The sequence below is a fragment of the Balaenoptera borealis genome (assembly GCF_965194805.1).
Source record: "Balaenoptera borealis genome assembly, chromosome: 14".
Taxonomy (NCBI): Eukaryota; Metazoa; Chordata; class Mammalia; order Artiodactyla; family Balaenopteridae; genus Balaenoptera; species Balaenoptera borealis.
Window position 1 is genome coordinate 76,488,925 of NC_138875.1, and position 25,103 is coordinate 76,514,027.

At 47.5% G+C, this 25,103-nt stretch overlaps 1 protein-coding gene and 1 pseudogene across 6 annotated transcripts in view; one reads left to right on the forward strand and one right to left on the reverse strand.

The window, feature by feature from the left end:
* LOC309610631 (ATP synthase F(0) complex subunit C1, mitochondrial pseudogene) overlaps positions 1 to 25,103 on the reverse strand; it is a 218,161-nt pseudogene that overhangs the window by 157,706 nt on the left and 35,352 nt on the right. The gene's annotated exons all lie outside the window — the stretch shown is intronic.
* Positions 1 to 25,103, forward strand: part of RPH3A (rabphilin 3A) — a 100,086-nt gene that overhangs the window by 43,008 nt on the left and 31,975 nt on the right. For all 5 annotated transcript variants that reach the window (XM_082353676.1, XM_082353677.1, XM_082353673.1 and 2 more), the window contains 4 exons: positions 2,805 to 2,951; positions 19,679 to 19,808; positions 21,522 to 21,608; positions 23,796 to 23,961. In XM_082353676.1, coding sequence (XP_082209802.1) covers positions 2,923 to 2,951; positions 19,679 to 19,808; positions 21,522 to 21,608; positions 23,796 to 23,961 — 412 coding nt within the window. In that variant the 5' untranslated portion in view covers positions 2,805 to 2,922. The remainder of the gene's footprint in view (positions 1 to 2,804; positions 2,952 to 19,678; positions 19,809 to 21,521; positions 21,609 to 23,795; positions 23,962 to 25,103) is intronic.

Genomic DNA, 25,103 nt, shown 5'->3' on the forward strand with positions numbered 1-25,103 from the left:
GTGGGTCTGACACAGTTGTAGTCTTATGTCAGCTGGGGCTGCAGCCATATAAGGGCTCGACAAGGGCTAGAGGATCACACAGCTGGCACGTTTGGTGCTGGCTGTTGGCAGGGGGCCTCAATTCCTCTCCACAGGGATGTTTGAGTATCCTCATGACATGGCATCTGACTTCCCCTAGACTGCATGATCCAAGACACCAAGGCAGAAGTTGCAATGTCTTTTGTGACCTAGCCTTGGAAGTCACCCACGGTCACTTCCATTGTATTTAGCTGGTCACACAGGACTAGCTGGGATTCAGTGTGGGAGGGGATGACACAGGGAGGGTGTGAATACCAGGAGGCAGAGATCCTTGGCGAGCATCTTGTAGGCTGGCTACCATATTGATCTTCCTTCCCCTCCTCAGGCACACTGCCCACTCTCTCAACTCCAGGTCTCTGCAAAGACCATTCCTCTGTCAGGCTCAGTTTCTTCCTCTGCCTTCCTCTCACCAACTCTAGTTTATCTCTGAGGTCTCAGTAGGAGCCAGCCATACCTTTCTGCAGCCTGGAGCTTATGTAATTTAGGAGAGCCCTCTTCAAAATAAAGAAGACAAAAATATCTCTCTTTTACAAAATTTTCAGGACAGATGATCATTACGAGGGCTCTTCCCAGGGCCTTGGAAGGTGCCTGTGCTAGCAAAGGGTCCCAAATTTAAGCTCCACCAGCATCACAGTAAATCCTCTTCAGGGTCTCAGAGTAGATATCACTCCCTCAAGGCACTCTCTTTGGTCCCCTAGACTAAGTGACTTCTGTTGCTTCAGTCTTGCTGTGGGTCACACTTATAATCAGACATTTATCATCCCTTTTGGCAATAAGGTATTGTGTCTTATTCAAAAACTCTTTCTGTGCTTACTCTCAGACACTATTCTAAATGCCATTGACATAATAGTGACCCAGACCCAGACAAGGTCCCTGTCCTCCTGGAATCCTACGTTCAGGTGGGGGGAGAGAGGCAACAAACAGGTAAACAACAAACTTCTTTTAAAAGATAATTTCAGTTAGTGATGGATACAAGTGAACCTGGGCAATGAGAGCTCAGGGAAGACCTCTCTGAAAGGCTGACATTTGAGCTGAGACCTGAATGATGAGAAGGGGGAGATCTGGGGAGATGAGTGTTCCTGGAAGCCGGGACAGCAAGTGCAAAAGCCCTGAAACAAAAACAAGGTTTCAGTGTTCAAGATTGAGCAGGGAGGCCAGTACAGCTGGAGTGTAGTGAGAAGGGGCGAAAAGGATGGAGAGTCAGGTAAAGCACAGATCGGGTAGGACTTTGCAGATGGGCAAGAAACTGAGTCTTACTTTTATTAAGGTAAAATTCACTTAACATGCAATTAACCGTTTTAAAGTGCACACTTCAGTGGCATTTAGCACATTCACCACATTGTGCAACCACCACCTCTATGTAGTCCTGGGTTTTATTCTAAATCAATGAGAAGCCATTGGAGGGTTCAGGGAAGGGGATTTGAGTATGTTTAGCGTTTGTTCATCCCCAGAGGCCCCTGATCCAAGGCAAGATGTGTTTCCACCAGAATTTCCCCAGGCTACCCCCTCCTTCCCTTTCTCGCAACAAGACTTGCCCCCAAGACATCTGCTTCCATTGCTTTCAAACTCTTCCTTCTGTGCTCTTCTGAACAAACCAGCTAAGGTGGGAGGATGGAAGAAGAGGCGGGAGCAGGGAGGAAGATGGGGCCTTTAATTTCCAACTTTGAGTGTCAAAAGGCAATTTCACGCCTGCTGACGTGATTAGAGCAGTGGAAGTAATAGAGGCTGGCAGCTAATGGGGTGCTGGCTCCAGGGGATTCACAGTTACTGATTTTTCCCCCAACAGGGACAAGAATTTCTAGTGGTGTTGAAGCCTGCATTCCACTTGGGCGATGCACCTCAGTGCCCTGGGGTGTGGACCATGTTACTAGTGGAGAGGATGATACTTTGCCATAGACCACAGCGTTAGCTCTCTACCCAGCAGCCTCTGATCCTCTGCAGCGTTCAGTTCTCTCCGTACTGTGGAGGTTAAGTGTGCAGGCTGCCCAGGTCGGAATTCCACCTCTGCCACTTCCCAGCCATGTGACCCTGGGCAAGTGGTCTAATGTCTCCTCACCAGAAAATAGACAGTAACAGTCCTGCCTTGTAGAAATGTTGTGAGGATTAAATGAGATAATGTGGGCATCCAGTAGGTGCTACATCAGTATTTGCTTTTTGTATTTTAAAAAAAAGATCAAGGAGAGCACAGGATGGAACTCAAAATGCTATAGGAGCTTTGGAGGCAAGAGAGCTAGATGTTTATGTGAAATGAAGAGATTTTTATAAAACTAGTTGACCACTAGTTTAAACTTTTTTTTAAGGACTCTGTGGCCTACACCAAATGTATTTGTGCCAGACAGGGGCTGGCGTCAACCTGGGATGCAGGGCTTCAGACCAGCCTCCCAGAACTGTTTCCACTCCTGCTGTAGAAGTCTACCGTTTAGATTCTTTTCCTGAGAACACCATTATCCTCCAGGTTTCCATGAACTTCCTGCACATGCTACTTCCAGAGTGTCTGCCATGTGCTAAGCACTTAATAAGCTCATCAGAACCTTATGAGGGAGGTATGTGTGTCCTGTTGTACAGATGAGCAAACTGAGGCTCTGAGAGATTGGATTCTTTTGCCCAGGGTCTCCCAGCAAGGATTTGAACTGAAGTTTACCAGACTCCGGGAGCTAGAGCCTAACCACCACTCTGCAACTGCTGACTTTGTCTGCAGCCTCACACCTTCCTATATTACCTTTCAGGCTCCAGACAGGATGGTCCGTTCACCCCAGTGGTCAGCCAGACAGACAAAGGAAGCAGGAAGAGCTGACAGATGAGGAGAAGGAAATCATCAACAGGGTGATTGCTCGTGCTGAGAAGATGGAAGAGATGGAGCAGGAGCGAATCGGGTGAGGCCTGATGCTTCCCATCCGTTCTGAGAGCCAGTGAGGGCCAGGAGGCTCTGCTGCTCAGGGCGGGTGTGCTGTGGTGGGGCAGGGCTGCCTTCGGGGTTTGTGATCTGTGATGTACCAAGCCACCCACTCAGGCAGAACTGGAATCCTTGATGTATGAGGTGGGAGAGCTGGAAGAGAAAAGAGAACAGGGGAGAGAGTGGGCTGGGGGCTGGCTGGGGAGGGGGCTTCTGGGCTGGGGGTGCATTAAAGATGGAGAAGGAGGGATCTTCTGAGAGGGGGATGAGAGATTGTCTCTGAAGGCTGGAGACGTGTGTGTGAGCACAGGTGTCATATCCATTCCAGCTGCATAGGAATATGTTCTAGAGACATTGGCCATGCAGATGCCAGAACGATAGCTGAGGGTGAGGTAAGGGGGAGGAAGTGTATGTCAAAGAGACAGTATGTGAAAGAGCATATCTGAAACGAATTATATGAGAGAATTGGAGAAATCCATCCTGAAGGGAGGCCAGCACGAGAGCGAGGTAGCAGAGGTTGGGTCTGGACTCTTAAGAACTCGGCTTCCATCCCAGCTCCCCCGCTTGCCGGCTGTGGATCCTGGGCCATGTTGCTTCACCCTCTGAGCCTCAGTTTGCTCACTTGTAGAATGGGAGAAATAAAAGGAATAGTCCCACAGGATTGTTGTAAGGAGTAAGTGAAATGATGCTTGTATGGTTCCTGGACCAGGCCTGGTCATACTTCATGTTTAATGAATGGTAGGAGGAAGGGAAAAAGTGGGGTTTGGAGGGCAAAGGTAACAAAAAACATGTATGGGATGTAAGAAGGTGTGTGTGTCAGAGCATCAGTGAGCCAGGACAGTGTTAGAGAGAGAGGGAGGGCTCTGTGCCTGGGCTTGGGAAGGGTGGAGTGGGGAAGTGAGAGGGGAGGAGTGTCTGGGAGAAGAGGAGAGTGAGCGTATGTATGGAGGAGGGGGGCTCTTGGCGTGGGTGGAAACTTCCACTGCCAGGATGCAGGGAGGCCACCAAGGGGTCCTCTAAGACTGAACCTCAAATGGGAAATGGGAGGAGCTGCTGAGATGCCACCCCCTCCCCAGACCTTCTTCCAAGGGGCAGCCTTTGCCAACTGCTTACAACTGGTTTGGGCACTGGGGTGCCCTTTCATCTCCCTACCCAGCCACTCAGTGGGGGGTTAACAAGATTCTTGGATGGAAAATGATGCTGTGAACACACAGGAAGTGGGTGCCTTTGATTTGAGCCTCTGCAGATCATTTTATTCAGAGTGGGCTGGGGAGATCAGAGGTGCCATTGACAAATGACAAATAGCCTGGCACAGGCGGAGTCAGCTTTGTGCTCGGCCCTCCGTCAGGTTCCTCAGTAGGTTGCTAAAGGGATGGGTCTTGAGGGGTCTGCTTATAGGGTTGAGTTTTTATTTTGCTTTTTAAAAGATACGTCAGGAGTGAGGAGTTGTCCAGGTGGGAGGTCTGTGAGCATGTGTGTATGTGAGTGTGGGAGTGTGTGTGTGTGTGTTCACTTCAACCAACAAGGAGCCTCAGCCTTGCAGGAAGGAAGAATATAGATGTTAAATTCTTGCTTGGAAGCAACGACTTCCAGCCTTTTTCCTGTGGAGCACTTTCCACTAGCTAACTTTGAATTTTATACATTGATTATATCTCTCTCCCCGTTAGATTATAAGATTCCTGAGTGTAGAGATTTTTGCCTGTTTTGTTTGCCACAGAATCCCCAGTCCTAGTACATAGTAGGTGTTCAGTAAAGTATTTGGTGAGTGAGTGAGTGAACATGGTAGACAGTGCTGCCCCCCAATTTCTTTCTGCATCTCCTGTGACCAAGAGGCTGGAGAGCTTAGAATTTTGTAGTCCAGGGTCCATATTCCCAGGGAAGACACTATGATTGGCTGCTGCCTTATGTTTATATCAGATTCTATCCCTGTTAACTGTGGCCAGAGGTGCTGGCTACATTGTGCAAGCGTGGCCACTAGGCTGCCTTTGGGTGTAAAGTTAAGGGGGTCTCTGTGGACTGAGCAGATTCTGGCTTGAACATTCTAGAACAGGGCTGATGGGTTCCCTGCCTTGTCCCCCATGTCCTGCCACATTGCCTGACCTGGTGACATGGTGGGAGAGCACAGTGGTTAATCCCTGGGACCCCAGAGTCAGAGAGACCTGGCTTCAAATTCCAGCTCTGCCACTTATTCCCTGTGTGACCTTAGATAAGGCACTTTACCTCCCCCTCAGTTTCCTCAGCTGCAAAATGGGGATAACATTAGCACACATGTCTCGGGGAGTGTTTAATTCACATGCAAAGGATTATCGTGGTGCCTGGCACAGAGCGCATGCTCAGTTAATGGTGACAATCATTAATGACAAATTTGCTGAGGAAACTTGTTTTTTTACACTGGCCAAGGTCTCCATTCTAGAATCATGCCCGAGACTCCTGTTTGGCAAGCCCCTGGCTTCCCCTGAAGGAGATTTCAGAGCCTTCCAGGGAAGCTGGGGCCAAGCCCATGGTGACAGAGTGTCCCTTTGCTGAGAGAGTATGTTTTCTGCCGGAACGGGGAGGGTAGTCCTAGAGGACTCTGGCTGAGGCCGTTTCCCCCGCTCCCCTCCAGCTGCCAGCCCTTGCTGGTAGCATCGCCAGAGGCAAGCCCAAGCTATTTGTGTCTTATGACCTTGAACCTGCCCTCATTCCTGTTCTACTCACACTTCCTTGGGAGAGGATCAGAGTGAAGTCAGATGAAAGGAGAGAGACACGGATCGAGGCTGAAAACGGGGCGCCATCAGGGCTCCCCCTCCAGAACCTGAGGCTCAGTTAATGAGCCTTGGGGGCTTCAGTTCCCCACTTGTCCGATGAGGCGGGTCAGTCTGAGTCTCAGGATCCTTCCTGATCTGACTCTACAGTATTTGGGGGTGTCTGGTGTCTGGTGGAGGACCCTGTACCCTGTTGTTGGCTGCACCTCTCAGAGCAAATGAGCTCCTTCTGGCTCTTCTAACTGTTAAAACTGCAGATGTAGTTATGTCCCCTTCTGGGTCTAGACACCAGCTCTGTGATGCTGAGTTTTCTTTTCTATTACCGAACAGTCATCTGGGAGACAAGTGAAGTCATCGTTTACATAATAAACAATCATTATAAATGGGTACCATTTATTGATTGAGCACTTACTATGTGCCAAACATCAAACCTAAAAACTTGATATGGATTTAACTCATTAACTGCTCCTCTCAACCCTATCAAGTAGGTGCTATTTTGCAGGTGAGGAAACTGAGGCTTAGAAAGGTTAGGTCACTTGTCCAAGGTCACACAGAGCTAAGATATATGTCCCTGTCTGGCTGACTCTCAGAACCTATGTTCTAAACTATTAGATGTCTTTCCTGAAGGCATGGCCTCAAATTCTTAGACTTTGCAGGACATGGAAATTTTTAAAGCTCAGGTTTGGAGGGGACATTTGGGGAGCTAGAAGCTAGAATCCCTTCTGTGCTGGCCCAGTGATTCCTTCCCAGTGATCTTATTAACCTGTTTGTACCTCCAAAGCTGCCAGAACTGGTCTCCATGGTCCTAAGGCCATGGAGAGTTCCCTGGGAGAATCACCCTAAGGCGTCCCAGGAGGTGCTGCCGCCTCCCTGGGGCAGTTTTGCTAGAGTTTGCTGCCCCAGGGAGCACCAGATGATGCAGTGGACCAGAGTTGGTTCTCACCTTGGAGCCTCTGCTTTTGCCCAAGGCAGTGTCTAAACCTTCACTGAGTGGTAACTCAGCCCACAACCAAGCTCTGCTCTCTTCAGCACCCCCAGAAGGAGAGATGATGGTCAGAAGGGAAACTCATTAAAGAGCCTCATTTTGCCTCACCTCCCTTATTCAAGGCTAAGTGGGATCTCAGAATTTATTTTGCATGACCTGACTGCTGTAGACTTTCTATACTAGTTAGGACACTTGGCTTGCAAGAAAAGGAATTAGTTCCAGCTAGGTTGTTTCAGTTATCTATCACTGCATAACAAACCACCCAAAACTTACTGACTACAAGCATCAATAGTATACTCTTTTTCATAATTCTGTGGGTTAAGAATTTAGGCAGGGCTCTGCTAGGTTGATTTTTGCTCCATGTGGCATAGCCTGGGGTCACTCACTCAACTGCATTCAGTGGGTGGCTGGGTTGGACTGGAAGGGCCAGGAAAGCTCCAAACCCTTGTCTGTGCCTCAGTGCACTCTGCATGGCCCCTCTCTCTCCACGGAATCTTTCCTTATTCAGTAGTCTGGCCCGAGTCCTTTAGATGGCAGCTGACTCCCAAGAGAGCAAGGATGGAAGTCTCCAGGATTCTTAACAGCTAGGTCTGGAACTGGTAGGGCATCGCTCCACTGCAATCTATCGGAGAGGAGAAATAGATCCCATCTCCTCCTGCAAGAATGACTTATGCATCCAGGGAAGGAAGATGTTAATGGTGGTCATCTTTGGAGACTCTACCCCATTAGGCAAAAGGGGAATTTAATATAAGGATTCAGAGGTATCTCAAGGGATCCAAGGGCAGGAACACAGCCTGGTCTCATGAAAGGTCTGCTTCTCATCCCACATCTTAGAAAATATAATCTCATACTATACCTTCCTAGTTGTTATATTTCTTCTTAGTCCTAATTCCAAATTCCCCGGGAAGGAACTCTGATTGGTCCAGGTCACCCTGAGTGCCGCTCCTCATCCAATCAGCTGTGGCCAGAGGTGCCAGGCTATACAAACAAGGCTGCTGAGTGCTACTCTAGAGAGTGCAAAGGGCCTTTGTAAATTGAACAGACACCCAGGGGGTGTCCACAGGACTTTTAAAACATATTAAATATGGAATTAAACATTTGTCTGGGGAAATTTGTGTGTGCGGGTTTTGTTTTTGTTTTGTTTCCCAGTGGTAGGTTCCTCCATGTCTTTATCATATTTCTTTCTATCCAGAGCCTCTCAAAGACATTTACTCATATATTCTGCCTGCAAGGGGATAGGCAGCTTGGTGGCTTCCATTTGAGGTCATCATCCCTCAACAGATGGGCCCAAAGAAGTAATTAGGATTTGTCATTAACCTTGGTGTCCAGACACTGTGATAGAGGAGGAAGTGAAAGAGACACAGAGAGACCTGTCGTTGACAGAATCTGTTGGGCTGCTATCACCTCCCCATCCCAGTTCCACCATCCCCTATAGTTTTGGCACAGAATTTTTCCAAAATGTGGACAGGGGGAGAAGTGAGTAATAATGCTTGGAATTTGCTACATCTAATTAGGTAGGCATCTTTCCTATGGCTTGACAAGCTGACAGTAAACCAGGTCATAGTCTCCTCTTTCTAAAGGAAGATTCCCCTACCGCCCCGCCACTTTTTTTTTTTTTTTGACTTGGAGTCCTAGACATTCTGTGGGTAGAACTCAGGGGTTCTGGGGCATCCTGATATTATAGACATAGTTATCCATGTGTCTGTGTGCTTTTTTTTTTTTAATAAATTTATTTTTTTTTAATTTTACTTTTGGCTGCGTTGGGTCTTCGTTGCTGCACGCGGGCTTTTCTCTAGTGGCGAGTGGGGACTACTCTTCGTTGCGGTGCGCGGGCTTCTCATTGCGGTGGCTTCTCTTGTTGCGGAGCTTGGGCTTTAGGTGTGCGGGCTTCAGTAGTTGTGGCACGCGGGCTCAGTAGTTGTGGTGCACGGGCTTAGTTGCTTCGTGGCATGTGGGATCTTCCCAGACCAGGGCTTGAACACATGTCCCCTGCATTGGCAGGTGGATTCTTAACCACTGTGCCACCAGGGAAGTCCCTGTGTGCATTTTTAAGAAGAAATATTCATAGATTTCATCAGGTGTGGGGGGACTCTGAATCCCCCCCATGTTGAGAACCACTGAGTAGTACCTCAGTTTTCTCAGGGATTGGGTCGATGCCTTCTCATGTCCATCCAGCCTTAATAATTTATGGAATCTGTTTGCACAAAATGAAAACGAAGTCTTCTTAATTCCTTAAGCAGCCCAGTGCCTGGCATAAAAGAGAAAGCAAATGAATACATATTGGATGAATTCTAAACCCAGCTGACTAAGCCTCTCATTGAATGTTTTTAACCTCAGGGTTTCCTGGACCTTATCTATAAAATGGACCATGTGGTCTCCAAGTCCCTCTAGCCCAAGGTTCCTGAACCTTGACACTGTTTACATTTGGAGACAGATAATTCTTTGTGGTGGGTGCTGTCCTGTGCACCATAGGATTTTTTAGCAGCATCTCTGGCTCCCACCAACTAGGTGCCTGTAGTGACCGGGTCTGTTACCAAGCTGTGACAACCCAAAATGTCTCCAGACATCGCCACATGCCCCCTGAGGGGCAAAATCACCCCCTGTTGAGAACCACTGCTCTAGCCTTTTTGTTGAGTGGCTCAAGAAAGGAAGAAGAAACAAATGAGAATTTCCCTGCAACCACACTCAACTTCTAGAGAAATAATAATACCCCACCCTTACAAAGCACCATGTGTTGGCACTGTACTCAAAGCTTTATGTAGATTCATCTATGTAACCCTCACAACAACCCTATGCATTAAGCCGCATTATTATCATTCCCATTTTACAGATGAGGCAACTGAGGCACAGAGTGGTTAAGCAACTTGCCCAGGCTCACACGGTTAATAAGCAATACAACTGGGATTACAAACCCAGGCTGGCTGGCTCCAGGATTAAAGTCCTATTCTGCTATTCTATAGAAAGATAAACATTTATAGCCAAGCATTGTATTAGGAACTTTCAAATATGTTGCATTTCCTTTAATCCCTATTATGTTCTCTCAGAGAGACAGACTATTGTCTTTGCTTCACAGATGAGATTATTGAAGTTCATGGAGGTTAAGACACTTGCCCAGGGGCACACAGGTTTTACGTGGCCAAACCAGACTTTGAATCTGTCTTTCCACATTATCCTATTGCCTTTTGGCAGTGCAGGTAGGGATGGCAATTGACAAATGACTTCAGAGTTTCAGGGAAGTCAATAATTTACAGGGTGTCTCATATTTACTCAGGTTAATTGGTTCAGTCTCATACTTCTTCCTACCATAGGACAGTTCACCCCTCTCCACCACAATGACCCTTGTCCCCTGTGGGCCTCAGCAGCACATTCTCTCAACTCTACTTTCCACAACAGAAAAGGGCAGGTGGAGGGGTTAGAAAGAGCCCCAACTATAAGCACTGAAATGAAACAAAGGCTTCATTCTTTCAAAGCGGGTAACAGCGTCTGGGTAGCTAGACCTAGCCTCTGATCCCATCTCTGCCACTTGCCAGCTGTGTGCCTTTGGTAAGTGACTCCCTGTCAGTGTGCCTCGGTTTCCCCATCTGTAAAATGGGAGTGAATAATAGAACTGATCTCACAGGTTGTATGACTTAAGGAAAACCATGCACATGGAATGCTTAACACAGCTCCTGATAACTGTTGCTATTATTGGGTTTAAATGACCCAGCTCCTTGCCTGACTGACTACATTAGCCCAGTGGAGCCGTCTAGCTGTCTTTCTCTCTTGGCTCCAACTCTGACCCAGGGTGACTCGCTTCCCCAAAGTGCTGAGGTCCAGACAGGAATCCCACTCACCAATCCATCAAGGAGAGAGATTACGATCAATGGCTCCCCAGGTAGTGACGGTAATAAACAACAGTGGGAATTAATGAGTCTGAACTGCACACACCCTGCGTGCCAGCCGCGTGGCTTCATGACAGAGCAACTTAGTCATTTAAGGACAGGTTCCCGAGAGACTCTGGCATTGGAGTCTCAGACCACCCCCCTTCAGAGCAGCCATGTCCCTGTTCACAGCTGATGGCCCAATCTAGACTTCAGAAAATGCCGAGTTTAATAAACTTAATGGTAACATCCACTTGGCAATTAGGGTGATGGGAAAAGCAGCATGATTCTGGAATTAATGGTGTGTGTGTGTGAGAAAGAGAGAGAGAAGTTGAGAGACAGAGATAGAGACAGAGGGACAACATGACATCCACTCTCCTACTTTGCTGCATTTTACAAACCATTGTGTAATCATGCTCAGTCACAGCTCTAACGCAGCTGCTCTGGCTTCATACCATCAGTGATGGAACCCCAGCTTTTCACCATTTCCCTCACCAATTCAGGAACCGGCACATAAAGCCATCACACCTTCACTGGCAAGGTGTCCTCAGCTCTGCAGCTCGCCACGTTAAGCCCACTTCCTGGAGCAATTGTACATCCATTAGCCTTCTCTTCAGCATTCATCAAGACACTGCGGCAATACTGGTTTGAAAGCTCAAAAGCAGTTGCCTGAATGTTTCCGAGGCCAGTTTGAACTTTTTTGAGGGAGCCTGGGCTTAACAAGTAAGCACTGTCTGATCTGCATTTGGCTTATATCCTTGTCTGCAGAAGGCAGCCAACTAGGGCTTGGCTCCCTGCAAGAGCGGAGTGTGTACAGCCGTGTGTGTGAAAGTGTGTTCTGTACATGGGTGCTGATCATGCACCTGTTCCTGTGTGGGTACATGTGCCATCCGTGTGTGTATTTAGAGATGGGCACACGAGTCCTGTCAGTTTCTAGTCACTGCAGCCCCTTTAAAAGCTTCAGAAAGACGGATTTCATGGGCAGATTTTAGCACCCTCGTTATATAGGAAAAAAATGTGAGTATAGGGAGCTATAAAAGCCACAAATTTCCAGAAGAAATAATTAGCAGCAATCATGACTGAGTAGTTACCATGTTCTGGGCATTTTACAAACACTCTCATTTTTTTTTTTTAACATCTTTACTGGAGTATAATTGCTTTGCAATGGTGTGTTAGTTTCTGCTTTATAACAAAGTAAATCAGCTATACATGTACATATATCCCCATATCTCTTCCCTCTTACGTCTCCCTCCCTCCCACCCTCCCTATCCCACCCCTCTAGGTGGTCACAAAGCACAGAGCTGATCTCCCTGTGCTATGCGGCTGCTTCCCACTAGCTATCTATTTTACATTTGGTAGTGTATATATGTCCATGCCACTCTCTCACTTCGTCCCAGTTTACCCTTCCCCCTCCCCGTGTCCTCAAGTCCATTCTCTAGTAGGTCTGTGTCTTTATTCCCATCTTGCCCCTAGGTTCTTCATGACCATTTAACTCTCATTTTATCTTTGCAACAATCCTAGGAAACAAGGACTTTGTTTTCCCTAATTTACACATGAAAAACAGAGGCTCAGAAAGGGTAAGTAACTTTCTTGAGGTCACAGAGCTAGGAAGTAGCAAAGTCCAAATATGGACCCAGGCAAGGTCACTCCAGAATGGACACCCCAACACACATGCATCATAAGTGCCTTGTGGGACTTCCCTGGCAGTCCAGTGGTTAAGACACTGTGCTTCCAATGCAGGGGGCGCAGGATCGATCCCTGGTCAGAAAGCTAAGATCCCACATGCTGTGCGGTGTGGCCAAAAATTAAAAAAAAAATAAGTGCCTCGTATTTCTAAATTCTGAAAGTGTGTGTGCGTGCAGGTGTGCATGTGTGTGTGTATGTGTGGAGAGTCTATGTTTTCCTGGGGTTGTACTTGGAGAGGGTGATTAGAACCTCACAGAGTCCAAAGCCTGATCTGTCTGACATCCACAGCAAGGCAGGGAGGAATTGCCCAAACCTTGCTCTGGAGAGGAGGACTGGAATCTGATTTGGACCTGAATCAGGTGGAAATAGAACCTGGGTGGCAGATGGGGCAGGAATGTGGGTGTGCTGGGTAGAATAATGCCCTCCCCCACCACAAAGATGTTCACATCCTAATCCCTGGAACCTGTGAATATGTTATCTTACATGGCCAAAGGGACTCTGCAGCCATGATTAAGAATCTTGAGATGGGGAGATGATCCTGGATTACCCAATGTAATCACACGGGTCCTTATAGGAGGGAGGCGGGAGAGTCAGAGTCACAGCAAGATTGAAAAATGCTACACGGCTGGATCGAGGATGGAGGAAGGGGCCACAAGCCAAGGAAAGTGGGGCAGCTTCTAGAAACTAGAAAAGGCAAGGGAACAGATTTTCCCCTTGAGCTTCCAGAAAGAACACAGCCCTGCCTGCCAACACCTCGACTAAGTGAAACCCATGTCAGATATCTAATATCTAGAACTATTAAGATAGTAAATAATATATGTTGTCGTAAGCCACTAAGTTGTAATTTGTTACAGCAACACTGGGAAGCTAACACACAGAGTGACTCCTTGAAGCTGGCTAGCGTGCAATGGCATCTCTCACGGCCTTCCTGCTAGTGTACACTTTCACCACCACTGAGTTAGACCCACTTGGGGCAGTCTTGTAGTTTCAAGAGACCTGGTCCAGCCCCATGTGTAGACAAAGTCCAGGGACCTGCCTGCCTCATTCGACCTGGAACCACTGCGGCATTTGAAACTCTCACTGCTCCGAGCCTCCCAAGGACTCCATTCATATGTCCATATGTTGTCTCAGAATGGGGGAAGTTGAGTCTCCTCTACTTAAAGCCCTTTCATGCTGTCCCATCACTCTTAGACTCAAGACCCTGCATGGAGTGGCCCCTGCCCATCCTCCAGCCTCATCTTCTACCGTCCAGCCCACCAGCGCTGCTAAGCCTCTCAAGTCCCTTGCACATGCTGTTCCCTCTTCTTCCAGTGCCTTTCCTCACCCTCTTTACTGGGCCGGCTCCTCTTTATCCTCAGGTCTCAGCTCAACAGTCACTTCCTCTGAGGCCCCATCTTACTGTTCATGTCCCTCTCTGTGAGTTCTCATAGCTTCCCATACTTGTCCTTCAGAGCACGTACTCCAAGTGTAATTGTGATGATCGATGTGATCATTTAAATAACGTCTGAGTCCCCAACTAGAATGCCAGCTCCATGATGGCAGGCACCTCATTTGTTTTGCCCCCCCTTGGGTCCTCACTGTCCACTGTCACATGGTAGGTTCTCCATAAATATTTGTCAAATGAATGAGTAGACCATCTGCATCTATTTGGACAGCAAGGTCAGAGCAACTTGGGAATCCACTTCCCACCCCCTCTAGAGGTCATCTGTTGGTGCTCAGAGGAGGGGACATAACCTTTCTGGTGCCTCCGGGAGCATCCTGGGAAATGGGAGATGCCCACCCAGCTTCACTGAGTAACCGTCACCTCCCCTTAAGCACCCAGCCTGGTGATATATGGGTTTCCTGGACTGAGGTGCAAGTAGGAGTCATAAAGTTAATCAGACGTGTAAAGACATAACTAGAGAGTGACAGCCACTTACAGTGTCCAGCTAATTGGGCCCTTAATGTGGAGACATTAGACAGGCAAACAAAAGTATCCTGCCAATGCAGACAGGTCTTCTCTTAGTCATTGAAGGTCCTCCAGTTTCAAAACACAAGGGGAAATCTTGATGTTTCAGCCTCAGCATCTGAGAATCCCTGAATGTTGCCCATGGCAGGAAGCTTGAGGTGCGTCTCATCTAACCCCTCACATTATTGTCTGGGAAGAGGGCATGCAGAGAACAAAGCCTTTTCAAGGTCATTGACTGGATAAGAGGTAGGATTCAAAGCCATGACTTTTAACCCTTGGCTTACATGTTCTCTATCTTCAAAAATGCACTTTATTGTCTAATGTAACACATGTTTCTTGTAGAAAGTTAAGGAAGTATGAGGAGTCCAGGTAATTGGTGCTTTAGGAAAGGGGGTAGCAGAAGCTTTATAGAAGGAAATAAATATTGCTCATAATCCCACCACCTGGTGATAATCCCTGTGAATATTTCGGTGTGTCTCCTTTCTAATTTTTTTTTGTCCAGTGCACACCATGAAGATATTCAGATGAGCATCTTCCAAACCCAACCTCATATCGTGATCACAATTCTACATCCTGGGTTTGGGGTTTTTTTCCCCCACTTAACATAATAAGGAGAGCATTTTCTCATGGGATTTCTCCCACTGCTTCCTTCCTTACTGAAACATTTCTCAAAGTGTGGCCAGGAATTCACCAGCATCAGGATCGTATAGGGAGTCACTTCAAAATGCACACGCTCTGGATCCACCCCAGTCCCATAGAATCATTGTCTGAATGTTGAACACTCTCCCCAGGTGATCTAGATGGACCATACATTTTGGAAACATCCCCCCATGCCGTGGCTCTCAACAGGACTGCATGCTGAAATGCTGGTATCCGGGCGTGACCAGATCCATAGCTGAGGAGTTTTAGAGCTGGGGCCCCAGGCGTTGGTATTTTAAAAAAATTCTTTCTGGGTCATTAACATGGGTTGAGGGTTGCCGGCATCTTTCATAATGCACATAGGTCTCTCCTGCCAAGACTGGTAACAACAAACATTCCTTATGGGGTGAAGAAACTGAAATGTTTTATCACCAGGATAAAGACCCATCTGTGACTCATGGTCTTCCATGACATAATTTGGACTTAACTTCCCGCAAAGTTTTATTTCCAAGTTTATGCTACTTGGCTGTTGGGGCCCTCCCTCTTGAAGCCCTAGCATTCGGGGCTGCAGAGAGGATGTCCAAAAGGGCGGGCTACAGGAACCCCCCCGCTCATCTTGATCTTTGAGCAGAGAAGGAAGGTCTGCCCATCTCCACTCCACTTCCTTCTCTCTTTATTGGTCTGGACTGAATTCATAAATAACAAGGGTCTCTACGCTGAGAGATGTGAATAATGATTTTCAATCTGTTGTTTTTCTATGCCATTTGCTGCCACTGATAGAAGCTAATGAGACGCTCCCGGCACAGTGCGTGTTAATGGGGGCTGTTGGAGTTGAGGATCGAATGGTGGAAGGAACAGGCATCTTGGTAAGGATGCTAGACTGTGGGTTTGCAAGAGGTGGGTGACTCCACACCCTTATTTTCCAAGAGGAGACAAGTAAGCCTCGTAGGTTTCCTGAGCAAAGTACACTGCAGTTTAGAATTGGGTCATCTATCCTATGCTCTCTTCCTGAGCTGAGTGGGCAAAGCTTGACTTGAGGCAGGAGGCCATGAGGGGACTTCATGGAAAGCAAAGGTGGTTTACTGACACAGAGAACGAGATTCTAGCCCAGGCTGAGTGACCCAAGTGACTCTGTGCCTTGGGACCCCCATTGATAGAGTGAGAAGAACAAAATCTAACCGCTTTCTGGCTAGATCAGTCCATGAAGGAGAAAATAGGTGAGAACAAAGGTGTGTGCCAAAAAAAGAGAGAAAAAGAAAATATATATCACTGTGCAATTTCCATCCCCTGCCTCCGTTAGCTTACCTCATTGTCTCAATGCTATGGCATTGAAAGGCAACCTGAAATTCATCTGCTCCAGACGACTTCAAACTGTTTCTTTAAACAGTGGAACCAACTTTCCAAAGGAAATCTAATTCAACAGCTCAAACAAATGAAAGAGATAAATGCAGACATGCTCTGGATTAAATGGGATTTTTTGGCTCCTCAGAATCACTCCCACCATGCGACTATAGTGGGTGGCCCCAAAATGGTCTCTAAAGAACCCCTGGGGTGCCATAAAGCACAATTTGACAACCACCAATTTAGCCCAACACCTTCTCTTTTACAGATGAGGAAACTGAAGCCCAGAGAGGCAAAATTCAGGGCTAAAATCCAGATTTCTCAACCCTATGTTGAGGATTCTTTAGGGGAACAAGATGATGGCACAGCTGTTGGGTGTCTTGTCCCGACCTCTGAGAAGTCAGAGGCAGGTGAGATAGAAGCAGCTGGGGTGACTGCATGTGTGCAACTTGGTACCTACCAGTGATGGAGGGTCCCTTGGTGTGGGCAAGGCAGGGGAATCGAGCAGGGTGGAGGTTGGACTGTTCAAGAATGTCCCCATGGCTCTGCTTGGCAGTAGTGGCAGCGAGGTCTGATTAAGAACAGGAACTATAGCTGATTCATTTTGCTGTACAGTAGAAACTAACACAACATTGTAAAGCAACTATATTCCAATAAAAATTAATTTTAAAAAAAAAGAAGAAGAAGAAGAACAGGCACTCGAGAGCCAGACTGCCTGGGTCTGAGTCCAGGCTTTCTCCACCTCCCCGCTGTGTGACTTGGGTACCTCACTTAACCTCTCTGTGCTTCACTTTTCTCATTTGGAAAATGGGGACAAGAACAGTCTTTAGCTTATAGTGCTGCTGGAAGGATTCATTAAGAAAATCCATGTGGATTGCTTATCTCTGTGCCTGGCACATTGAAATTGCTCAGCAGACACTGGCTACTGGTGTTCTGAGACTGAGGACTGGGCGCTCCTGGTTTGTGCTGCCTCCCATCATCCTGTAAAAGCAATTTCTAGGGAAAATGCAGGGAGGGTTGGGGTAGAGGAAGAGGAGGAGGAGGAAGAGAAGAGCATGCTGCCTTTGGTTCTGCACATCCTGCCTCTCGAAGCAGCTCTGTCCGATCTGGGTCACAGCAGGCGCTAGAGCCTACAGGCTGCCTTTGGCTCCTCCTTGGGCTCCTCTGTTGAATGGAACACAAAGGGAGAAGCTGCTGTTTATAACACAGCGAGTAGCGTGCTTTGAGGGGATGGCAGGAGCGAGGAGGGCCTGTGGGGAGAGTCAGCATCAGGTGGCGGCCAGCAGGTCTGCCAGGGACTTTCTGGAGCCTGTGATACCCAAGTCCCATCAGAGTGCTTCTCACGCCTGTGGTGTCCACAGCTGAGAGCCAGTGCGTGGAGGGGTGGGCAGGGTCCGGCTCCATCTGGGTCCACTGGCTGTGGCTGGAACAGGAACAATAAGGTTCTGTTTGAGGACAAAGCAAAGAGGTGACTTCAGGCTGGTGGGAAGGGTCAAAAACAACCCACCTGAGATCGAAGCAGGATGCCCCCCCCCACAGGTGTAGTCATTATGTGTAGCCTTGCTATTCAGAGTGTGCCCTTGGGCCAGTAGCATCATGTGGAATCACTGGGGAGTTTTCTAGGAATGTAGCACCTCAGGCCTCACCCCAGACATGATGCTTCAGAATCTGTTTTAACAAGATGCCAGTGTGACTTGTGTGCACATTAAGTTTGAGAAGTGCCAGTGTAATACACATGATACCTGGCTTCCAGTTTTAGCTCTGTTACTTCCTAGCTGTGTGACCTTGGACGAGTAATTTAACTTCCTTGTGCCTCACTTGCCTTACTTGTAAAATGGCTTCTTAATAGTGCCTGTCTCTTAGGGTTGGGTGCCAAAGCACTTCATACCATGCCAGGCCCATAATAAACACTATGTAAGTATAAGCTGCTATTGTATGTCACTTGACATTCAACTCAGCTTGCTTTTGCTGGATACAAATTTGGGAAGTGGCCTGCCTTCATTCATTCATTCGTTCATTCATTCATTGGTTCGACCATCATGTGTGAGCACTCACTGTGGACCCCAGGTACTGTTCTGGTCCTGAGGACACAGCAAGGAACAGGACAGACAAGATCCCAGGCCCAGGGGAGCTCAGAGTCTAGGAAGGCAGCCAGGTATGGACTCACAATTACCTAATTACTTAATGTAGACAATTCCACAATTACTTACAAATGTGACAAGTGCTATGCAGAAGGGTTGCCAAAAAAGTAAATAAAATGGATGGTCAGAGAAGGCTTCTAAGGGGAGGTGATATTTTAACTGGAATATGAAGGATAAGGAGAATCTAGGCAGGAAAAGTGTGTGTGTGTCTGTGTGAGAGAGAGAGAGAGAGAGAGATCACAAATATGTGTAATGAGGGAAGGCTGCATTCCAGGCACAAGGACCAGAATGTGCAAAAGTGCTGAGGCAGTTAGGAGAACTAGAACTCAAAGAAGACCAGTGTAACCAGAGCAGTGGTTCTTAAACTTTTGTCAAAATCCCCTGGAGGGCTTGTTTAAACAGATTGCTGCCCCGCCCACGGAGTCTCTGATTAGGGTTGTTGTGGAGTGGGGCCCAAGAATTTGCATTTCTAACAAGTTCCCAGGTGACTCTGATGCTGATGGTCTGGTCATAACACTTAGTGAACCACTGAGCTAGAACATTGAAGCAAGACCAAGAGGGCGAAGAGGTTTGGGGTCTCATCTGGGGCCAGACCACGTAAGGTCATGGAAACCTCATGGAATGAGAACCAACTAAAGGTTTTAAAGGGAAGTGGGAGTGCCATGATCAGATTCATGTTTTAGGAATATCACCAAGGCTGTGATGGGGAGAACAGACTGTAGAAGGCATGAATGAAAGCATGGAGACTAAGGGGTTAGTCATCCAGGGGAGAGATGTCAGTGGCTTGGTTGAGGTGAAGATGCAGAGAAATGGGTGGATTCCAGAAATGTTAGAGCATTAGACATGATAGGATTTGGTTGGGTCATTGAATGTCTGGGAGGAGGGGCTCAGGAAGGCCCTCTAGGTTTCTGGTTCAAGCAAGTTAGCGGACAGTGGTGCCATTTCCTGAGAATGGGAGCAGGTTTGCTGGGGATGAGGATGAAGAGCAGCCAAGATGAAGAGTTCAGCTGAAAGCACACGTTTGAGACCCAAGTGAAGACGTCATACAGACAATTAGATAAACAGATCTGGACCTCAGAAGACAGTTTCTGGAGGAGGTGACATGAGAAAAGACTAGATAATGTTCTTAATCTGAAGTTGGTAGAATAGATGGGCTTTGGGGGATGTCGGAGGGGATCCATGGTGTTCTGAAAATATATCAGAATATATGTGCCTTTTTCTGGGGAGGGGTCCAGTAGTCATTATCAGATACTCAAGAATCTATGACTCAAAGAAGGTTAAGACCATCAGCCAGATAATGAGGGAGAAGCTGGTGGTCCTGGTCCTATAAGGTCCGTCCGTATAACCCTGACTCTGCTTCCAGGCGCCTGGTGGACCGTCTGGAGAACATGAGGAAGAACGTGGCTGGGGACGGGGTGAACTGCTGCATACTGTGTGGAGAAGAGCTGGGGATGCTGGGCTCTGCCTGTGTAGTGTGTGAGGACTGTAAGAAGGTACCATCGCCCTCCCCTTCCCTGCTTCCCCGCTCATCACATGCATAGGGGCTAGGCCTGGGCTCCAGCCTTTGGGGGCCTTGGGTCTTGGGGATGGAGCTTGGATCGGGAAAGGTAGTTGCCAGAATATGATTCCTTCTGGGATGCTCCCATGCCCAGCTGTATTCCGAGGTAACCCTGATCCTGGTTCCTCCCCTAGAAGTCACTCTGACCCTTCTGTCTCCTTGGAGCTCAGCTCCATCCAGGATGAACTTGGTAGACTGAAGTAGGACATGAACTATGGTTGAGCCTGCAAGTATCCTGGTTGTGGCTTAGCAAGTTATAGGTCAGGCTAAAGAGCATGCTGGGGGAATTCCCTGGCGGTCCAGTGGTTAAAACTCCGCGCTTCCACTGCAGTGGGCACGGGTTCAATCCCTGGTCGGGGAACTAAGATCCCGCATGCCACACAGTGTGGCCCCAAAAAAAAAGCATGCTGGGCTTCTGTCTACATGGAAGACACATGTGTACGTGGAAGCCCTACCCAGCATTCTCTACCTTGGGGTACAGTTCAAGCCACTTAGAAAGCCCCTCTCTAGCCAAGTTAGGCCAACTTAGACTTTGGTCTTCTTAAGCATTCACTCTTGAAGGGGAGTCTCCCTGTGCTCTCTCCACCCTGCACCCTCTCCTCAAGCTGTCTGAACTTGACAATTCCAGGACAGAAATACTACTGTCCTTGGGTCTGTCTGATTCCCAGGAAAGGAATTCAGGGGAGTGACCCAGCTGGAGACATCCATAATGTCACTTGGCATCTCCTACTTGGGGTCCCATTTAGCATTTAGAATGGAATATTGGGGAAAGGTTATCTACTCCAAAAAACTTGCCTTCTGTAGTCAACTAGATAGCGAGAATTTTGTGACCTATTTGTTTTGACTGCCAGAAAACTCAGCCAAAAGTATAATGTTACATCATATAGTCATGGCATTTACTCAGATAACATCCTTCTCCATAAGGAGTTGAACCTGTAGTCATAGTCTAGGGTGTCTCAGATTCATTTGGGAAAGAAAGAAGAAATAAAGTAATAAACAAAATGGATATACAGTCTCTCATGATTAAAAAATCATGTCAGTGGGCTTCCCTGGTGGCGCAGTGGTTGAGAATCTGCCTGCCAATGCAGGGGACACGGGTTCGAGCCCTGGTCTGGGAGGATCCCACATGCCGCGGAGCGACTAAGCCCGTGAGCCACAATTGCTGAGCCTGCGCGTCTGGAGCCTGTGCTCCGCAACGGGAGAGGCCACGATAGTGAGAGGCCCGCGCACCGCGATGAAGAGTGGCCCGCACTTGCCGCAACTAGAGAAAGCCCTCACACAGAAACGAAGACCCAACACAGCCATAAATAAATAAATAAATAAAATTTAAAAAAAAAAAATCATGTCAGTGATCTCCCTTGTATGGATGATGAAAACTCCAACCCCACAGGGACTCTTGGAGAATCCCTTTGTCCCGTGCTTGGGAATGACTCCAGTTCTTGTTATCACAAATCAGGACTCAGATTGGAACTTTATTCTAACTGGCCTTGGTCATGGAAGGGAGGTGAAGAAAGGAGAGTTCTATCTCTTTATGTCCACCAAGGGAGAATAGGGCTTCATTGCCACCATTCCCAGCCACTTCGCCTGATCACCGGCAGCTCCAAGCCTGGCATATCTGAGTGTGCACTGGGCTATGTTTTGTCCCCAGAATGTCTGCACCAAGTGTGGAGTGGAGACCTCCAACAGCCGCCCACACCCTGTGTGGCTCTGCAAAATCTGCATCGAGCAGAGAGAGGTGAGTGGATTGGTCCCATTCAGCTCCTGGAGCATTCTCCCTTCTTTGTACAATTCCCCCTTCCTTGCTATAACCAGGGGAGTAAGGTGGCAGTTGGGGGGCTGGGGAACCTGTTCAGGCACATGTCTTAAGGGGTTGGTATAAAAGGAACCAGCTCAGCTGTGAACACTGGTGGGACACAGTATTTGAATGAATTTCTTTTCTCATCTCTCGCTTCTGTGACTTTTCCTTCTTTCCCTCCCTGCTCTCCTCTTATTCATTGCCCTCTGACATCCATTATTCCCTACTCCCCATTTCTCATCTTCTGGGTCTTCCCCTACTGCCACCTTCTCTTTCTCTTTCCCTCTACCTCACTTCTTGTCTCACACTTTCCCTCATTTTCTTTTCTTTCCCTGTACAGATCTTCCTCAACTTACAATGGGGTTGCATCCCGATAAACCCATTGTTAAGTGGAAAATGCATTTAATACACCTAACCTAGTGAACGTCATAGCCTAGCTTACCTTAAATACGCCCAGGGCATTTACAGTAGCCGACAGCTGGGAAAAATCATCTAAGACAAAGCCCATTTTATAATAAGTGTTGAGTATCTCCTGTAATTTATTGAATACTGTACTGAAGGTTAAAAAAAAAAAAAAGAAAGAATAGCTGCATGGGTACAGAATCATCGTCAGTGTATCAGTTGTTTCCCATCGTGATCGTGTGGCTGACTGGGAGCTGTGGCTCCCTGCCGCTGGTCAGCATCACGAGACAGTATCCGATCGAGTATTGCTAGCCCAGGAAAAGATCAGAATTCAAAATTCGAAAAGGACTTCCATGGCAGTCCAGTGGTTAAGACTCCGAGCTTCCACTGCAGGGGGCGTGGGTTCGATCCCTGGTCAGGGAACTAAGATCCTGCATACTGCATGGTGTGGCCAAAAAAAAAAAAAATTCAGAATTTGAAGTATGGTTTTTACTGAATGCATATCGATTTTGCACAACTGTAAGTTCAAAAACATCATAAGAAAACCATTTTAAGTCTAGGGCCGTCTGTACTCTCCTCCTCAGAGCTCTTTTTTCCCTTTCATCCTTATCTCCTCTGCCTTTTCTTCTTTCTCTCTTTGCCTCTCACCCTTCACACTTCTTCCTCTGCACTGTCTTCACTCTATTTCTGTTTTTTTCTCTCATGGAATCTTTCTCTTACCTAGGCTTGCTTTTTATTACCCACTTTGTCCCAATTAACTCCCTTCGCCTTTTTCCAATTTCTTCATCACTCATCTTCTGCTGCAGATTCCTGCCTTGGAGACTGTTCCAAGGACCATATTTCCCTCAATATCAGTCAGGGTCCTGGGAAAACAGATGGCACAATCCATCAGGATTATCAAGGAGGCTTTGATAAAGGTGCTGTTTGCAAAGGTCTGGGCAGGGATGAGGAGGATCAGCGAGGCATGGTGAAGCACGCAGCACCAGCAATAGCAGGGTTGCTGATACCACTCCTGAGACGGAAGGAGTGGAGGAGGGAGCAGTTACCAGACTGGACACTAGGTATCAACCAGCAGGAATGTAGCCACTGCCTGCCTAGCAAGGAGGGAGCCAAGGGACTCAATACCCTCACCTCACTATCTTCTTTCCGCCGATCCCCCACTGATGCTCTCCTTGACCAGATCCACCTGGAGGGTGGAGATCAAGAAAGTCCAGTTACTGTAGTCCTTACTGGTCAGCTTCCTGGAGCACAGAGCAGGGTGAAAAAAGATGTAGAACCAATCTGAAGGGGCAACAGAAGATGTTCAACACACTGCCCCAGGTGGAACGCTAATCCACAAGGCAGGGAAGAAGGCCAGAGGTCTTGGGGAGGATGTACGTGGATCATCCTCTTTACAGCAGCCAGTGTAGTAGGGAGCACAACACATTTAAGAGGTGGGAGACTTGGTGTCCAGTCCACTCTCTGGCTGTGTAACCTTATACCTGTTCATAACCTCTCTGATATTCAACTGTTTCCATCAAGAGATTGGTTATTCTCTCTTGAGTGTTCAGGGGTATTGTGTGAATCAAATAAGAATTGTGAAAGACTGTGTACTGGTGAGAAAATGCACTGCCTATTGTGTCAGTGCTCTGTGAGCAGGGAGAAAAGTGAAAAATTGGCTCTCGTGAAGGCAGGAGCAATAGTGCTTGGCTGTCGTGTCTTCATGTTCTACCTCTCCTCCCCCAGGTGTGGAAGCGCTCTGGAGCATGGTTCTTCAAGGGCTTCCCCAAACAGGTCCTCCCACAGCCTATGCCCATAAAGAAGACCAAGCCCCAGCAGCCAGCCAGTGAGCCCGCTGCCCCTGAGCAGCCCGCCCCTGAGCCCAAACACCCTGCCCGGGCTCCAGCTCAAGGTAGGAAAATACAGCTTCTCCTTTCAGAACCAAGGACAGGTCTTGGCTAACTGGTCTACCTGGAGGGTGTCCTGACATCATGTCTGTGTTTCTACCCAGTTGGTGGACAGCCAGCCTCTGGGCTTGGGTCTAGGTCCCCTACGTCTCCTTCACAGCTCATCACAAACCTTTATCAAGGTAGTAGTTCAGGGAACTCTCCAGCAATGCCAGGCTGCCAAAAGACTTTGTTGTCATCCCTGATGGATTATTTAGAGGTACAACAGAGGTGGAAATCAAAATTAGGAACTGAGAAAGACTCCCAACATCAAAATACACGCTGGAGTCTGGGGGGCGGGGGAAAGGGGGCTTGCTGAGAAGGACTTCTTTGCTCCTGCTATTTCTTCTATCAATCATCAGCAAATCTGAAATTGGACTAATTAAAAATGAAAGGTGAATAGCAAGGAAATTAGTAAAAGAAAATTACCACTACTCTGGATATTATCACTATTATCTAAGTATTATTATTATTAAAATGATGGTAAAAAAGGGAGAGACAAAGCAATAAAAAGAAAAAATATGACCCCAGTGAAAACACATTTTAATATAATAAGACCACTAAGACTGACCAGATAAAGCCCTTGCAATACTTTCAATTAACTAAGTGATAAAATCTGGTCTGAATGAAAATTCTAGAGTTGAGCACAGTCAGTGCTTCTAAAAGGAAGGTTATAGTTGAAGGTCTCAAAAATTGAAGTGCCCAACTATAACTTCTCAAGGTGCCCTGTACAGTGTCTGGCAGTCAGAAGGCACTCAACAAATACTTTCATCCTGGCAAGCCATCAGCAATTTCTGCTCCTTGCAGAGACTCACCAAATTGTCAACATATACTGCATCCCTGAGAAGCCCCAGGTTTCCACCTCTAGAACATCTTTCTTCCTGGTTAAACATTACTCCCTCTAGGCTGAGAAGACTGCATAGCTTTACTGTCGAGATCTTGAACATCGGAGCCCAGGAAGACCTGAGTTTGAATTCCAGCTCTGCCACTTACAAGTCGTGTGAGCTTGGATGAGTGACCTAACCTCTCTAAAACTCTTTCCTCATCTATAAAATGAGATTAATAACTCACTGGGTTATTTTGAAGATTAAATGAGATGCTACAGGCA